Source organism: Lactuca saligna, chromosome 4, assembly GCF_052625555.1.
Source record: "Lactuca saligna cultivar CGN05327 chromosome 4, ASM5262555v1, whole genome shotgun sequence".
Classification (NCBI taxonomy): domain Eukaryota; kingdom Viridiplantae; phylum Streptophyta; class Magnoliopsida; order Asterales; family Asteraceae; genus Lactuca; species Lactuca saligna.
In genome coordinates this window covers 303,595,677-303,615,299 of record NC_136420.1, presented here as the reverse complement: position 1 = coordinate 303,615,299, position 19,623 = coordinate 303,595,677, and the positions used below count along the sequence as shown (strand labels likewise).

The following is a 19,623-nucleotide window of genomic DNA, read 5'->3' as shown; positions in this document are numbered from 1 at the left end:
ACGGAGAAGTTTTATAACAAATAGCACTTGAAAGTGCATGAGTACATAATCTATCCTTTTCCATCTAATTTGTTTAAATCTAAATATGCAACTTATATATAACGTAAGTTAGTTTGATTTTTGATTTTATACTGGATTTAGATGAGTTAATTGATGCACGAACAAACAACATCCATGCAAATCATTTACCCTTTCATCTCTAAGAATATAAGTTTATCTCCAAACATAACACACAGATTCAACAAAAAATCATCACCAAACGGTGATGCTGGATTTTGAACGCTAGTTTTTTTTTTAATCAAGAAGACAAGAACCGACTGCCAAAATTATGAGGAAGATAAAATTGTTATAAACGATGTGAATTGAAAAATCGATGACATCATTGATTTTTATTTTCACGCGTTTCATCATTTGATCATAGAATTATTTTCAAGACTTCAAATTCCCGCTTCTCCTGTTGGTTTGGTGTTTTGTTTTCCAATTAATTAACCTAAAAAGTAATTGGATTAAATGAGTTACGTGCAGATAAAAAAGTGGAGGGGGCCGAAGGCACCTTCTAAACTCCCCTACGGCCGACCCAAAAAGATATCAATCCAACAACACTTAATACCACTAAAAACCTTTTAGTGAGATGGTTAAATGTTAAAAATATTTTGGTCACGTTGATTTGAATCGACTCATAATAATATATATATATATATATATATATATATATATATATATATATATATATATATATATATATATATATATATATGATAAAATCCTTATATATTGGATTCATATACAACTAAGCAATTGTTTTTTCTTAAACTAGAATCTGTCCAAATATATGCTTCGTGGGGATGCATGCGAGGTTTCGTTGGTGGGCGTAAATTGTGTAACTATGAAAATGTAGGGACTGGACCTACAAATATACAAAATTCATGTGACCAAAAGTGAAAAAGAAATGATTGTAGAGTCATTTTTACTTATCTTTCATCATATAAAAAGATATAGGATCTTCTAGGGGAACAGACTATCTTTCATCATATAAGAAGATATAGGATCTTCTGGAGGAACAGACGATCTTTTCAAAAAGAACTTACAACTTACTTTACACCACTAAAATCTTATGAACTCACCAGCTTAAATGTTGATCTACTCTTTCATATTAATACAATGATTGTTTGTTACTATGATTGCTATGATACATGTGTTGTGATATTTAACATTATGTCATGTGCCCCCGAACGTTTCCGTGGTTCCAGTTTGGGGGTGTAACATTAGTATTTTGGGGAAACTCACTAAACTTTGGGCTTACAGTTGTTGATTATGTTTCAGGTACCTCTGATGATCGCGGGAAGGTGAAGACGTGATCGTACACCTCCTCATATTTCATGATTTTTATGATTGATGTTGGGATACTCTTACATTATAATATTTTGAAAACAAGTTTTGTAATAATTGTTGATTTTGAAAAGGTTTTAAAAAATTTAAATTTGACATGATTTTTATGGATGTTACAAACTCCAATGTATAAAAAACCTTCAATGGGCTAAAGGGACATTAACCTTTTATTTTAATTTTAACATATTATAGGCTTATTATCTTGTTCTCTGTCTAAACAAAATAATTTCATTGTAATCTTACTTTTTTTTGGTCTATTTTATATAATTAGGATTAAGACAAAAGGTATTATAATTTTATTGTATTTTTGTTGTCTTACATGAATTATTATTTTTATTGTAAGATGACTATATTCTTTATGACATAGAGTATCATCTTAATACAATTTTATTGTATTCTTTCTGTATTATTTTACTGTAATTTTATTGTATTATGCATCTATGATAAATGATGTTATCTTTTTGTAATTTTTATTTGCTCTTTTTGCCCGCCACATAATATTAAATTATTGTAATCTTACTATATTTATTTTATCTGACAGAACATATTATCTTATTGTAAAATTGTAATATATATATATATATATATATATATATATATATATATATATATATGGGGACAAAATTGCAAAAATGGTCCCTGTGGTTGTCAAAATTATGCAGTTTTGGTCCAAAAAAGTTTGGTGGTGTACCAGTGGTCCAATTTTGAATCTTTTTAGTGATTTTGGTCCCTATACACTTGAAATTACTTTTATACCCTTATAATTTATTTTTTCTATTTTTTGTAATACTTTAATTAGTTTAATTTATATATTTTTTTCATCTTAAATCAAAATAAATAAATAAATAACCCACTACTCTTCCATCTTTATCATAAAACCCATTCATCACCAACTCCACCTCCATAATCGGAGCAACCCTCTTTTGTCCAGAACCACCATCGGTGGCTGCCGTTTCGCCTGAAACCACCTCCGACGCCCACCATTTTCGCCGAAAACGTAGGAGACTTCTTTACAGGAGAATGTTATTTTTTCACCGGAAATCATAACAGGAAGTGTGAGTTTCATCCAAAACCAAGACATCCGACGAACACCAAAACTCCGACGAGCACCTGAACTCCAACACAACCCCTATAATCTTCCTCTTCCTATTCTTCTTCTTCTTCTTCTTCTTCTTCTTCTTCTTTTTGTTCCCCTTTTCCATTTTCTGAAGACGAACACCAAACTCCTTCATCATTGTCAACTACCAGCATCTTCGTCACTTATCCCCCCTCCACTGTTCTCCTCTGGTTCTCATTCTCCTATATCTTATGACCACTCATCGAAACATGGCTTCTAATGGACAAAAATGGTGGAGTTTCTCTAAAATCACGCTCTTTAAAGCCACCATCAACATCATCCTCCATTGGAGCTTCTTCCAAGTCCTCCTGAACTAGTTTTTGAAAATTAGGGCTTGTGTATGATCGTTCTTCTCTTCTTCTATATGGGGCTCCGTCTCGTTCACCTTCTCAAGTTAACTTCTGGCGCTCTACTGTTTTTGATTGAACTTCTGCACAATGGATCTGACCACCACTATTGTTGTCGCATACCATCACCATTTGTCACCACAAGGAAACCATAGCCCTAAAAAATATAGATCGGGACCACCGATGAATGAAGAAGGTTTCCGTTGGTGGTGTTTTCTGGAGATGAAGAAAGAAGGATGGTCTCGGTTGTGGTGTTTTCTGGTTACCGTGATGAGAATAGTGGTGTTCAAGGAGGAAATCGGGTGGTCCATCGGTGGTTCTTTGTTAAATTTTTGGAAGCAATCTTCAAAATCCCTAAATCAAAACTGAGTGGTGGTGTTTGGAGAATGGCTACCGAGAGAGAGAGAGAGAGAGAGAGAGAGAGAGAGGGGGGGTAGGGTTATTTTATTTTAATTTTTTAATTTATTTTTTAATTAAAATAGTAATAAAAAATTAAAAATAAATAAAACAGAATTATCAAAGGGCATATTCGTCATTTCATGTTGGATCTGGACCAAAAACACATAACAATTCCAACTATAGGGACCAAAACCGCATAAGGTATTTGAAATTGGACCACTGATGCACCGCCAAACTTTTTTGGACCAAAATTGCATAATTTTGACAACCACAGGGATCATTTTTGCAATTTTGTCTATGTGTGTGTGTGTGAACATAGACAAAAAAATTAATCTGAAATGTTATAGATATGTATTTTACAACGGATGAGATACAACAGTGTATATATAGAGGTGAACCATACTATGAGCATAGACTAATGAAAACTTGGATAAGCTAATGTATACATTCTAATACTCACCTCAACCTTAAGTAGAGAAGCAAATAAAATCGTTTTTTTTTAGAACATGTTTTTACAGAACCGGTTAGTTAAAACTAAATCGCCGGTTAGGAATAAGTTTTTATTAAAAAAAATTGAAAATGGTTTTTTAACTGAAAAGAAAAAAAGTTTAAAGGCAATTTAACTTCAAAAAATAACCGAAAAAATCAGAACTGGATTTTAAAAAACCGATTTAAAACCCATATTTGTGCACCTCTAACCTCGAGTTTTGGAACATAGATTTTGATCACACCCAACTTGTTATACATGTAATGTAATGTTTTTGTGAACACATTTAGATGACCCTTATTTGATATGGGAAGTTGAGAAGCTTCACAATCTCTAACTTTAGGAAACCAAATATATCAAATATGAATATTAAATTAAAAAAAAAATACTACAAGTTAAGGTTAGCCCACTTGTTTAAAAATATGTTTCTAATAGTGACGGATGCAGAACGTTTTAGTAAGGGTAAAACTATTTTTTTTTTTTTTCTGAAAAAATCTAAATTAATAGTGACAATCGTATTTTAATCTGGTACATCTAAAAAAAAAAAAGACACTACGTATCGGAATCAGAGCAGTGGCCTAGGATCCCCGGGCTCCACTAAGGTCCGCCACTGGTTTCTAATAAGAAGGTCATGAGTTCAATCTCATGCATTAAAAAAAGAAAATATTCATTTGATATGATTTAATAAAAAACGTTTAATTATTGATGAAATGTTTGAAGTACACCTTAGTATAATTAAAATAAAAAATGAAGTAAAACCACGGATCATTTTTTTGATTGATTAGAATATGTACAAGAGAATTTCGGAAATCAATTATGAGTTGCATTCCACCACTTAAGTCATTACAGTCCCACCACACGCAGTGACGCAGTGTGTCACGTGGGATAGGTTTTCTTTAACAATAATATAAAACTTTACCCTAAAATTCAAGCGATTATTACTTATTTCTTTTGTTTATATTTATCTGTAGTAAATCAAATTCAGCAAAAAAAAAATGTAATAAATAAAATACAAGTAATAAATCAGTTAACTTGAAAATTTCTTAGTGTGTCCAATTTCCAAATAATTAAAATATTTACTTTTACTTTAAAATTTATATTTTTAACAATCTGGTTTGTGTAATTGTATTTGATATATTAATTATTAATATTATGGATAAAAACATATATCGACATGTAGACTTGGCCCACACCTATTAGTTCGTAACCATTAAAACATTCTTTCTGTCTATTTCACCATAAAAAAAGCTTAAAACTTATACTAAAATCAAATTAATAACCTTTTACTTTACGAAGAATAAATGATTTGAGGAATTAGGAAATGTTTTCTGTGTTCACGTGAAGACTTTTGTTTCTCTTATGCCTTCTCTCTCCTACAATGTATTGCTTAATTTACGGTCATTCGGTCACGAGATGAGGCCCTCGTTGTTGGAAGAAATAATAATTTAATCAAGGGTGTACTACTACTAGTAAGTAATTAAGCTTAATACTTTATTTTTATAATGAAACATGATATGAATAATGATCATGCATAGGTCTTTCGAGTGTGTTCTTTGTTATTTTATACAACTCTTGCTTTTGTCCTTAAGTTGAATTTTAGATCTCATCTCATGGGTGCACATTTGTATAGTTCGGTTAATGGGCCCAGAACCGGTCCACAGGTTTTCATACTCATAGCCCGGTTGAATAAACTTGCTCCTCGTATTTGTAATGAACCCATATACCACATAAATTCATAAACTAACAAATAAATAAATAATGCAACAATTTTTTTAGTAAATTACACTACTAATGGTCCTTATAGTTTGGGGTAATTTGTAACATCCCTAATAAAAACATAAACATTAAAGCATAGACCTTACACAGTTATTTACAACAACAAGTTTATAACAAAAATATATTCACAAGTTCTCCAATTTATACCTTCGCACCACTGCCTGTAATACAAAGAAACTGAGTGGTCAGACTTGGGAGCCTGGTGAGCATATAGGGCTTTCAACCCACAATAATAATTATATTAAATTCACCAATCAACAATAACCCGATTATCCATTCATGTTATCCCCACTTTACGTCCCCAAGACAACCACGATTACCAGGGACCTAATCTAGGATTTCATCGGGACGGACATTACTGCAAAGGGGCTTCCTCTACAACAGATATCGTAAAGGCAACCATGAGGGGATAGAATACATCAAATGAACACCCAAGTTCATTACAACCACAGGTTATGAGCATGCCAACATTCCACAGAACTATCTAGAAAAGTCCGTGGTCATCATCCATATTCTGCTGAATGACTAGATTACAATCACATTGAGGCCTCTCATCAGTTTATCACACATCAACTATCTACCCAACAATTTGTAGATAACAATATACATATGCATTTACTTGCAACTTTAAACTGATAAGATACTCATTCAATACTCATTCTAAATAAACAGATAACACATAATTACATATCACATGTTTCATAGAGAATATCTCATATACTTAATACATTCAAACAATACTTGTATTAGAATCGTGTTTAAGAAGAGGACTATGTACTCACATAACACGTATTACATAAAAGATACTTTATATCTGTGTGATAGAAGAAAGAGTATATACACTCACTTGATCAGAAGATGATCAGACAGCACTACGGCTTGCAGAAGTAGTATTCTTCGGTAGATCTGGAAGATCTTCACACATCGGGCTTCTCGTAGGCAGAACTTCGGTTCGGAAACTCTTTTCTTCTTGAATCTTCGGGCTTCGGGACTTGATTCGGGTCTTGCGATGATACCGGGGCTTTAGGGGTACTTCAAGATGACCATAGAGGGTTTAGGGAGTGAGAGGGTGAAGGGAATAACAACCAAAATCGGCTGCCCTTCGATTTCTATTTATAGGGCTGAAATACTGAATTCACGTCGTGAAATCTCAAAATTCACGTCGTGAGTTCAGTCAGGCATTCGTCATTGCGTTCGTCATCAGTCCACTTGCTCTGGAAGGCTCCAGAAGGCATCAGCATTGAGTTCACATCGTGAACACTGTTTTCACATCGTGAACTCTGACACAATGTTGGGGTTCGCGCCCCGAACTTCAGAAATTTATAACTTTCGCATACGAGCTCCGTTTTCGACGTTCTTTTTTTCCACGTGTAGGCAAAAACAAGATTTACAACTTTTGTTTAGACTCCGTCGGCTAATTTTGACTTTATTTTTAGTATATATTTATTATATTATTTTTAGTAGGCTGGAACAGGAAAACTCCGTTAGAAAATCATGGCTCCTTCGTCTGATGTCTGTTTTCATCTGTCTTTCCGTCGTTGCACTACTATGATGAGATCTTCAATTCTCATTTAGAAAGTTTTGGCTAAATATCGCTCGATCTCATATTCGAACTTCGGGTTGTCTACTGCTAAGCTAAAACTTCGAAAAATCATAACCTCCTCATATGTGTTGGAACTTTGACTACAAAATTACAATGTAGGACTTATCCCAAGAGAAAACCTTCTCCCACCTTATATGTCTAGTCTCACTCATTTAATTAAATGGGTCAAGTAATGGGTTAAGCATATTGGGCTTGGGTTGTGGTGTTGGATTAGCCTAATTGGACTTAAAATGGGCTAATATCAAGAGAATATTTAATGATCAAAAGATGGGCCTTGGGCCTTGGGGTCTTCCTGATTAATTAAATAATTTTTAATTACGAAATTAATTTTTATTCTTTTTTTATTAAATTCGTAATTACTGAATGACAGGTTTTGACAGTTATTTTCGGTTTTGACAGTTTCCAACTGTCATAACTAATACCTATAAATACATGTTTCATTCATCTGTGAGGGGTTGCAGAAATCGTTTTTCACACCACAAAATTCGTTCTTCCAAAAGATGAAGGGAACATAGGAATTTCGTCAGAATCAAGAGAAGTTCTTGATTGATTGTTGTATCCTCAAGACAGATCCCCACCAGGGAAATTTCTGTCTTAGGACACTGCAATTTGCAGGCCTCAATCTACATAATTTTGTTTTTTGTGTTTCTGTTGTAAGCATAAACCAGCAAGTATGTTTTCTGTAAACTGATTCTTGTATATATATATATATATATATATATATATATATATATATATATATATATATACATATATATATATATATATATATATATATATATATATATATATATATATATATATATATATATATATATATATTTCAATTTCGTTTGTTTTATTTCTGTTAATCTTGTTGATTGTATACTTCTGTCATAACAATACGAAGTCAGTTTTGGGCGTTCTTTTTATGCATGTTCATGGTTTAACGTATTCTACGACTTTCGTTTAGATCACTAAGGCTAACTATCGCTCTATCTATTTACGTCGTGTTGTGTCCTACCCGTTCTGTCGCGAAACTTTGACAAGTCATAACTTCTTCGTTATAATTCGGATTTCAGCATTCTTTATATTTTCGGAAACCTCGTCGCGACCACTACATCTTCATGTATCGATATCGAACTTATCTAACATTTCATTTTCATGCTTATTTTCATTGTTAATTCATTTAAGCCACATAATTTAAGCAATTAAGCATAAAACACATAATACTCACATAATATGTTCTTATTATTTCAAAATGGTTTATAAATGTTAACCTTGCTATTAATGACAAGCCCAGAAACACAGACGTTACAGCGCGCGTGTGTGTACAAATGTATCGTAGCAATCCATGGGTCAAATGACACAAATAAAATTAGGATGAATTTAAATTTCAAAATTTTGTTCATGTCAAAAGAAAGATATAATATCATATTGTTTTCATGTTTAAAATTTGACATAAAATTAATACTCCAATATTAACATGTGTTTATCGTGTTAACTTTTTTATGATTAATTATGATATAAATAAACTAAATGATTATTTTATTTTATATTTTTCGTGTTGATCGTGTTGAGCGTTTTTATCGTGTTTTAATTTAAATCAAAACACGACATTGTTTCGTATTCGTGCTATTATATAAATAATTTTCCGTGTTACTTAAAAAAAAACTGTTAAACTATCCAATTTCATATCCTTGTTTTAGGCTGGTGGGTATGGATAACATGTTAAGACATGTTATCATACCCAAAATTTGCCAACTCATATGTCATGTCATTTTTAACACAATTTGAGTTATATAGGAAATGGTATGCAAATGTTATAACATGTTAAGAGAGAGAGAGAGAGAGAGAGAGAGAGAGAGAGAGAGAGAGAGAGAGAGAGAGAGAGAGAGAGAGAGAGAGAGAGAGAATGACTTTTGATTGGTTGATTCTCATGTTACTTCATGTGGTCATGGTAACATTTCTTAACATAACACCAAATAACATGAGAGAGGAGCGGTGTTCTCGTATTATGGCGCCGTTATGGAAGCTGCCAAATCAACATAACGTCGTATATCGTTGCCCGAGCAGACTTAATGTTCCATGTAAATGTTCCAAGAGTATTAATGAATAAAGAGTAAGTTACATAAATAGCCCCCCTATGGTTTGGACTATTTTGCAGGTGTTGTCTTTGAAAAGTTGATAGGTTAAGTCCATATTGTTTCAACAAATTACACCATTGGTCCCTTTTAACTAATATCGTCCATGACCTACTGTTAAATCAGTGTAAAAAAATATCCATTTACGTTTTTCTTTTTCTATTTTCTATTTTGTTATTTATAGGTATAAAGGGCACTCCCACCACTATTACCCATATCCAAACTACTATTTACAACCACAATATTCATAATATATTGTTTAAAATGAAAACCGATCCAAATAATTAACATAAAAAAAATACAAGAACCGAGAATTAAGAAATAAGAACCCCAAGCAACCAATTCTCAAGCAACCTGATGATTTAGAGATAAAGATTAAAACCCCACACATCCATACAACCTCCTTCCTTAATCAATCGACCAAATTAAAAACTAATATCCGTAGTCTAAACGAAGATATTCATGTAACCGTTGAATAACAAACTCAAAAAAAAATGCTCATTTGGTTATGTTTAACGATCCAAGATATGGTTGCTATAAGGAATTTTTTTTATTAACGTTAAATGGAACCAAATTGCAACATGTCATGGTTGCAATCCAAAATCTTGTCCTGCCTACAACTTCGTACGTGATTCATACTCGAATCTGTGGTTGGTGGGGGTAGTTCTTTCAGGAGGCGAAGGAATGAAAGAAAAAGGAGAGGGAGGGATGTTTACTGGTTAGGCTGGTTCTAGATAAATCGATGAAAGAAAGAGAGAGACAGAGGTAAACGGTGATTAATTCTAACTAGTATCAAAACTTGATTCGGTAGTTGAGGAGGTTTAGGGGGGGTATGTCATGGGATTTAAGGTAGATATATGGGTAATTAACAAATTTGGTTCGTATACTTTTTAGCTTTTACTAATCTATTTCAAGGATAAAATGTCATATATGAAAATCTAACGGTTGCCTAGTTAAATTTAATGATCAAAGGACCGTTAGTGTAATTTCTCCAAACCACAATGAAAGTATCTATCAATTTTTCAAAAATTGGATCAAACTATAAAATGGACCAAACCAAAAGGACTATTTCTGTAATTTTTACTCATGAATAAATAAAAGAGTGAAAGTGATGTTAGGATTGCAATTAGTTAAGAAGTCGCTTCAAATGATGCCAAACGGCTCCCTCCCAACGACCCTATGCAGTATTCAGCTCCTCAAGACACGAACCACCCAAATCTATCTATTCACATTCTTTATTCTCAATCCATATTTACATTAATAATATCACATGAATTTACGATTACATGTGAATCAAAAAAGAATTCTGTTTGCATAAAAGAACCTACTCTCTCCCTCTTGTTTATATCAATGAATTATGTAAATATAAGTAAATACTTATAATCGAAATATTATACAATAAATACTTTTAAAATTATAATATATATTTATTTGGGTAGCTTGAAATGTCAACATACTTAAGCAAACATTAGGTGTCCAAATGTAGCTACTATCTCACTATCACAGATTGGTGCCGTTTTATTGTCATCACCTATCCCTATATTTTAACTATTTCTCAATATTAAAATGATAAGTCTAAATAACCAATCATATTTATATAGATACTTTCAACCTATATTTAGATATATGTTAATTAAAAATTATTTTAAAATATTTAAAATTATTAGTTTGTTCTCTCAAAATCCTTCCTTAAAAACCTTTCATTCCATCATATTTTCTCACACACAAACACATAATGAAAAACATCATTAACAATGGCAACACAAAGCTCATTCTTCTTCATCCTTACATCCATAAACAAACACATCCAAATCGCCTCTGGCTAATCGCTCTCGTCTCGGTGTTCACCATAGCCTCCCTGGTAACCCTAGTCTACACCCGTGAATCCTTCCACACAACCACCACCACCACCACGACCATCACCGCCACCAGTAACCACCACCATGAATCACTTCCCAAATCGGTGATCAAAGCCCTCATCCACTACGCCGCCACCGCCAACACCACAAATCACATGTCACAGACCGACATCAAACAAATCTCTGATGTCTTAAAACAATGCACAACCCCGTGTAACCTCCTTGTATTCGGGCTCACGCCGGAGACCCTCCTCTGGAACGCCTTGAACCACCATGGACGGACGGTGTTCATTGATGAAAACCGCTACTATGCCGCCTACGTGGAGGAGAAGTTCCCGGAGATTGAAGCGTATGATGTTCAATACACCACAAAAATTAGCGAACTTAAAGAACTTATCGCTTCCGTTCGAGAACAAACACGTAACGAATGTCGACCAGTGCAAAATTTGTTATTTTCTGATTGTAAAATTGGATTAAATGATCTTCCTAATCAATTATATGAATTGGATTGGGATGTGATTTTAGTGGATGGTCCACGTGGATATTGGCCGGAGGGCCCAGGGAGTATATCAGCCATCTTCACCGCCGGTGTACTTGCCCGGAGCAAAAAAGGTGGCAACCATAAAACACATGTTTTCGTGCATGATTATAATAGAGAAGTTGAAAGAGTGTCTAGTGAAGAGTTTTTATGTAAAGAGAATTTGGTCAAGTCTTCTAATGATTTGTTGGCTCATTTTGTGGTGGAGAGAGTGGTGGACCAGGGCGGCAGAAACCAGTTTTGTCACAGCCATCCGGCGGCATCCTAGGCGGCAGATGGCGGACCACCGCTCTGGCTCTGACATTTCATTTGACATAAAGAGGCGTAAAAATTTGATCAATCGTGTCATTTTCTCATAATGCATCAAAGGGCTCTCCATAAAATGCGGTTCGACCCTTTGTAATCAAAAAACATTTGTAGTACATAGATTTTTTCGTCATCTACAACAAATTTGATATCAGTAAAATACAAAATAATAGTCTTTTATCCGATACCAAAAAAAAACATAATATAACATAAATACTGAGTTCTCATTGTGTGATAGTATTATCACAGATTAGACAAGTTTTCTAGGTCTATTTTGAACATCCCACATCGTTTCATATTTTGTTAGTGGGACAAAGAATACAACTTTTGTCCTATCGACATGAGTCATAGTTCTAGTTTAAATATTTAATGCACACCAAACGCAATACAATGCTATCCTGTCTGTCTAGACTATCTAGTCTGAGTCTAGACATCCTTGACATAAAGTGGCCTCGAAACACCAAGTTCTCGAAGCCGATCAACCATACCATAAAGAAACTCAAAGCTAAGAATCGATTGAGCATTAAAATCGGCTCTCACATGCGGATGAACCCTAAACCACTCCCCTAACATCTTATGAACATGAGCCCTAATCATCCTCCATGGCACCGGGTATTTCTCACATAACTTCAAATACTCAATAACCAAATCCGCTTGATCTAACTTTGCGTCACGAATCCCATCTCCACCGTCGGATACCCAATCAACAGTCCTAAACCCTGCAAACAACGCAGGGTTTTCTAGTAGGGTTTCAGCTGAAAGCACCCCATCGACACCCGTCTCTTCCAAACAACGTGTCACATCGTCCATGTGGCGGATATTTCCATTTGCGAGAACGGGTATTCGAAGCGCGTTTTTAACCGCCCGAATCGCGTCCCAATTTGCGCGGATTTTTTTCCCGTCTTTTTCGTCACGGGTGCGTCCGTGTACCGCTAAAAGGGTACATCCGGCATTTTCCAACATTTTTGCGTAGTTTAAAGTGTCTTGTAAGTTTGGGAAGAGTCGGATTTTGCAAGATACGGGGACGTTGAGGTTAAGAGCTAATTTTTCAACTAAGGATTTCACGAGAGGGAGTTTTTCCATTAGGAATGCTCCGTAGTTTCCTCTTTTGGCAATACGTTGTGGACACCTGAATTTCGAAGAAATGTTTGTATATAAGGAAAAATACAGAAAAGTTATCGATTTAGCCACTTAACTATTATTTTTCTTTATGATTATTATAATAACGGTGGTTAAATCGATAAAAAATAATAGTTCAGTAGCTAAATTGATAAATAGTGAAGGTTTATTCGTGTTTTATGCAGGACAAATGTAGTACAACATCTTATCTTTACAAAAAAGAAAAAAAGAAAAATCTAATGTGTGGTTATTACTTATTACTTGTTTACTACAACCATTTGTGGATCATCTTCTTGACTGATATTATTTGAAGTCTAATTAGTATTGTTGCATTTGATGTTACATGGTAAATTAGTCAAACAAGTACCCTAAATTGCTGTGATTAAGTTATGAAAGTTCAGAATTGATGAAATATTTAAAGAGAATTCGAAAAGCTTACCCCAAATTAATGTCAACGTAATCACAATAAGGCTCCACCTTTCGTGCTGCTTCCAGTAAAGTGTCTGGATCATTCGCACAAAATTGAACAAACAATGGCCGATCTTCCTGCATATTTCAGCGAACAGGAAACATAATTGGTATATTCCATAACAAACATCTTAATTTCTTAGAATTACAGTTGCAATCAGATGTTAATAACGAAGAAGGTTGAATATGAGTGTATGTGCAGATTGCTCTTACCTTGCAGGTGGTGAATTCCTGAGATCGATACTTCTCGTTCTCACTGAAGATACGAGAGTGAAGCATAGGAGTGTAAGCAGCTTCAGCGCCGTATTTCCGACATAATAATCGGAAAGGAAGCTCCGAGTTATCGACCATCGGTGCTACAATTAGCTTGGGCTCACCGAGCTTCTTCCAATGTGCCCATGCTCTCTCGATTCTGGCATCTGTTGTCAAGTAGCCATTCGGATTATCCAACAATGAAGATTCGTGATTCGCTACTGACTCTGGAGAAAAGGGGTTTGTTGTTTCGGAGCAGATGTGGTCGTCGGGGTTGTCGGGTAGGGATTCTGAGGTGTGTTGGCATGGATCTAGGGTTTGAGTGACGGAATTAAACGCCATGACTGGATTGTTGATTGGTAAGCTAATGAAGACGGTGGCTTATTCCGGGGAAAGGTTCGGATATCATGAGAAGGCGGCGATGGGAAAAGCAACGCCGTCCAGGATACAGTTAGCCTGGTAGGTCTCTTTGGTGTATTTCATCTTCACCTGTGAAATCGGGTGGACCGGGTTCGGTTTAGATCATATTATTCAAACTTTATATCCTCTTACAAATACACCAAAGTTTCTTTAATGGGATATTATTAAACTAACTATTTTATTAGGAGAAAATGATAAAAATAACCATTTACACTAATGGTATTATAAAAATAACAAAAAAAAAATTGAAATTACAAAATTAGCCAACGATTTTACAGATGGAGATGCCCCATCTGTAAAATAAGAATCTCATCTGCGAATGTACAAGCACCTAAAGCACATCTGTGCTTTAGGTGCTTATTGTTATAAATATGGCTCAATTTCTAGTGATGCATATTTATTAGCAATATTAATTTATGTTAATAAATTGGGTGCATTAAATAACTGCAAGGCAGTTACATATTGAGGGTTAAAGATACGTGTGAAAAAGATATATGCAGAAAATTGAGGATGTGTGTGTTGTGTGTGAACTTTTGTAACCTCCACAATTTGATAATAAATGGTGTCCCTGTTGCTTTGTGGATGTAGGCTTATCAAAAGCTGAACCACGTAAATCATTGTCTTTTTACTGTTTTTCACTTGCTGTGATTTTTATATTGTTGTGTTCCTCTGGTTTTGGGTTAATTTTAAAGAGTTAGGAAACTTGATTTTTTAACAACTGGTATCAGAGCCCATGGCAGACGATGCCGGGGCTGAGTTTAACCCTTTTGGTGGGAGAGGATCTCATGTGACAAAGACAACCGTTCAGAATGCGAAGTTTGAAGTCGAAAAATTTGATGGGACAAATAACTTTGGGATGTGGCAGTGTGAAGTCAAAGATGTTTTGGCTCAACAAGATTTGGATGTTGCTTTGGAAGAAAAGCCTGAAGATATGTCTGATGTTGATTAGAATAAAGTAAATAGGATGGCTTGCTCAACAATCCGTTTGTGTCTTGCTAAGCAACAAAAGTTCAATGTAATGAGAGAAACATCAGCAAAAGAATTATGGCACAAATTAGAAGACAAATATATGACCAAAAGTGCTGAAAACCGTCTTTATAAGAAGAAAATGTTGTTTTACTTCAAATATAAAGAAGGTACAAAGATGATTGTTCATCTTGATGCTTTTAATCAATTAGTTGCTGATTTATTGAACTTAGATGAAGAAATTAAAGATGAAGACAAAGCTTTAATTTTGTTAAATTCTCTGCATGATTCATATGCTCATTTAACAACCACTTTGTTACATGGTAAAGTAACTATTAGTTTTGAAGAAGTCTCGAATGCTTTGATGAACTATGAGATCAGGCATGCAGATAAATAAATGAATGGTTCCACATCAGATGCCTTGGTTGTTCGAGGTAGAACATTTGAAAGGAGAGGTCAAGAAAATAGAAAAAAAATTCCAGTCTCGTAGTAGAGGGAATTCTAAATCGCGAAAAAGCTTGGGGAGAAACGAATGTGCTTTTTGTCATGAAATTGGCCATTGGAAGAAGGATTGTATAAAACTAAAAAACAAGAACAAAAACACTCAAGCAAATGTCACTTATGGTGAAGATGAATCTGGTTCGGAATTTGTATTGGCAGTCACATCGAATTCCTTCACTAATGTGTGGTTGATGGATACTGCAGCTTCTCAACACATGTGTCCTAATAAGGAATGGTTCTCTACTTTAGATATGAAGTCTCATGGTGTTGTTTTAGTTGGTGATGATTACAGCCTAGAGAAAGAAGGGGTCGGTACCATGAAGTTCAAGCATCATGATGGAGTAATTAGAGAATTTTCAAATGTGTGGTATGTTCCTAAATTAAAAAAGAATCTGATTTCTTTAGGAGCATTGGAATCTGGAGGTTACAACTATTCATCTTCAAATGGTATTATGAAGGTAAAGAAAGGTGTTTTGGTTGAGATGAAGGCGATTAGAGAGCATAACATGTATGTATTGCAAGGAAAAACTATTGTGGATGCTGCAACAGTGGTCTCAGAATCTACTAATTATAATAAAAATGTTGATTCTGATACTTCAAAGTTGTGGCATTTAAGGCTCGGTCATGCTGGAGAAAGTGCTCTACAAGGATTAGCAAAGAAGGGGCTGTTAAAAGGTGTCAAATCTGGTAAAGTAGACTTTTGTGAGCAATGTGTTTTAGGTAAGAAAAAAAGAGTAAAGTTTGGTACAACAACACACCAAACCAAGGGCATCATTGATTATATTCACTCAGATGTATGGGGTCCAACAAAAACAGCTTCCAAGGGTGGTAAACATTACTTTGTAAGCTTCATTGATGATTTTTCTAGAAAATCTTGGGTGTATACAATGAAACATAAAGATGAAGTCTTAGATATTTTTTTGAATTGGAAGAATATGATTGAAAATCAAACCGGAAGAAAAATTAAAGTTTTAAGAACCGATAATGGTGGTGAGTATACTTCTGATCCCTTCAATGAAGTATGCAAAAAGGAAGGAATAGTAAGACACTTTACTGTACCAAGAAATCCACAGCAAAACGGTGTTGCTGAACGACTCAATAGAAATCTTCTTGAAAAAGTAAGGTGTATGTTATTACAAGCTGATTTAGACAAGTCTTTTTGGGCAGAAGCAGTCCTTTATGCAAGCCACTTGATCAATCGTTTACCATCTGCAACAATAAATGGAAAGACACCAATTGAAGTTTGGACCGGGAAACATGCTGGTGATTATGAAAATTTGCGTATTTTTGGTTGTGATGCTTATTTCCATGTGACTGAATCTAAACTAGATGCTAGAGCCAAAAAGGCTATATTTGTTGGTTTCAGTACAGGTGTGAAAGGATATAGATTGTGGTGTCCAGAATTAAAAAAATTGGTTCTTAGTAAAGATGTGACATTTAATGAGATGAACTTACTGAAAATGAAGAATCATGATGCTGATGTAGAAAATGATGTTAGAGTTGTGCAGCAGGTGGAGTTTGAAAGGCAAAATATAAGCTTTCCACATCAAGAAAATTCAAATCCACAAGTAACTCAAGTCAGAGTTGAAGAGTACCTAAATGATAACGAAGATGTTGTTTTTGGTGAAGAAAGTGAAGGTGTGGAAACAGATGATGAAGAAATTGTTGAACCCTCATATTCGATTGCAAAAGGGAGAGAAAGAAGAAGTATTCGGAAACCTGCTAGGTACACAGATTGTGTTGCATTCGCATTTCCTGTTGTTAATTCAGAAATTCCTTCAAATTTTCATGAAGCAAGTGAATGTCATGAAAATAAAGAATGGAAACATGCTATGAATGAAGAAATGGATTCACTTATAAAGAACAAAACGTGGAACCTTGTTAGTCTACCGGAAGGAAAGCGAGCTATAGGTTGGAAATGGGTATTTGCAAAGAAAGAAGTCCCAAATGAAAACAAAATAAGATACAAAGCAAGGCTCGTTGCGAAGGGTTATGCTCAAAAAGAAGGTGTTGACTACAATGAGATTTTTTCACCGGTTGTGAAGCAATATTCTATTCGTGTTATGTTAGCTTTAGTTGCACAATTTGACCTTGAATTGGTGCAATTAGATGTAAAAACAGCATTTTTACATGGCGATTTATATGAAGAAATCTATATGTTTCAACCGGATGGGTACAAGGTTAAAGGAAAAGAAAAAATGGTGTGCAAACTGCAGAAGTCGCTTTATGGTCTGAAGCAATCACCACGCCAGTGGTATTTAAAATTTGATGGTTTCATGAAAGGCGTTGGATATTTGAGAAGTGAGTATGATCACTGTGTTTACTTCAAAAAGTTGCGGAATGGAAGTTTCATCTACTTATTACTCTATGTAGATGATATGTTGATTACATCAAAAAATATGGGGGAAATTGAGAAACTGAAAGCACAAATGAAGAATCATTTTGAGATGAAGGATCTTGGTGAGGCCAAAAAGATTCTTGGAATGGAAATAACTAGGAATAAAGAGAAAGGTCTTGTATTTCTAACTCAAAAACAATATTTGGAAAAGTTATTGATGTGGTTTGATGTTCACTCATCAACAAAGTCTGTAAGTACTCCTCTTGCTGCTCATTTTAAACTTAGTGCAAAATCTTGTCCTAAATCTGAAGAAGAAAGGAAAGAAATGGCTGACATTCCATTTGCAAACCTTGTTGGTGGATTGATGTATCTTATGGTCTGTTCTCGTCCGGATATTGCACAAGCCATTGGAGTTGTGAGTCGATATATGCATAATCCTGGTAAAGATCATTGGACAGCAGCAAGATGGATTTTGAGGTACTTACATGGAACAAGAGATGTTGGTTTATGTTTTCAAAAACAAGATTATGGAAAGAAAAATTTTGTTGCTGGATATGTTGATTCTAATTTTGCTGGTGATTTAGATAAGTGTAGATCTACTGCAGGTTATTTGTTTACTATGGCACAAGGTCCAATTAGTTGGAGATCTACTTTACAAGCAACTATCGCATTATCTACCACGGAGGCGGAATATATGGCTGCTACAGAGGCAATTAAAGAAGCCTTGTGGTTACAAGGATTGATTGCAGAATTGGGTATTGTTCAAAATCAGGTGGAGCTTCACTGTGATAGCCAAAGTGCAATCAATTTGGCTAAACATCAGGTGTATCATTCTAGAACTAAACACATAAATGTAAAATTTCATTTTGTGAGACAAGTTTTAGAAAGAAAGAAAATTGCTTTGAAGAAGATTCCAACAGAAGAAAACCCAGCTGATATGTTGACTAAAATTGTTGGTTTAGCCAAGTTTGAACACTGCAAAGACTTGGCTAATATTGTATCAGTTTGATTTCATTTGGAGCAGCAGGGAATTTTTTTAAGTTTGTGGAGGTATTTGGTGTTGGTTCACAGTGTTGGTAGAAATCTCGCCAAGGTGGAGATTGTTATAAATATGGCTCAATTTCTAGTGATGCATATTTATTAGCAATATTAATTTATGTTAATAAATTGGGTGCATTAAATAACTGCAAGGCAGTTACATATTGAGGGTTAAAGATACGTGTGAAAAAGATATATGCAGAAAATTGAGGATGTGTGTGTTGTGTGTGAACTTTTGTAACCTCCACAATTTGATAATAAATGGTGTCCCTGTTGCTTTGTGGATGTAGGCTTATCAAAAGCTGAACCACGTAAATCATTGTCTTTTTACTGTTTTTCACTTGCTGTGATTTTTATATTGTTGTGTTCCTCTGGTTTTGGGTTAATTTTAAAGAGTTAGGAAACTTGATTTTTTAACACTTATATATTCGCAGGTGCTTTTAATTTTTTTTTCTGTATATATAGGGGTAAAATCGCAGATGGAATAGGTCCATCTGCGATTTACTCTCACTCTATATGCGAAATTGTGGGTTTTTTTTTTTATTTTTTATTTTTTTTATTATTTTTTTTTAAGTTT

General features: G+C 34.4%; 2 protein-coding genes across 2 annotated transcripts; one reads left to right on the top strand and one right to left on the bottom strand.

Moving 5' to 3' along the window:
* Positions 1-10,946: 10,946 nt before the first annotated feature.
* Positions 10,947-11,978, top strand: LOC145043896 (protein IRX15-LIKE-like). Its single transcript, XM_078992664.1, has one exon. The coding sequence runs from the start codon at positions 10,977-10,979 to the stop codon at positions 11,904-11,906; it is 930 nt and encodes a 309-aa protein (XP_078848790.1). The 5' UTR covers positions 10,947-10,976; the 3' UTR covers positions 11,907-11,978.
* Positions 11,979-12,129: 151 nt separating this feature from the next.
* LOC145043895 (FMN-linked oxidoreductases superfamily protein) lies at positions 12,130-14,266 on the bottom strand. Its single transcript, XM_078992663.1, has 3 exons — positions 13,745-14,266; positions 13,503-13,609; positions 12,130-13,073 (listed from the first exon to the last, which is right to left on the bottom strand). Exons 1-3 carry the CDS (start codon positions 14,123-14,125, stop codon positions 12,371-12,373), a joined length of 1,191 nt encoding a protein of 396 aa, XP_078848789.1. The 5' UTR covers positions 14,126-14,266; the 3' UTR covers positions 12,130-12,370.
* Positions 14,267-19,623: the final 5,357 nt, after the last annotated feature.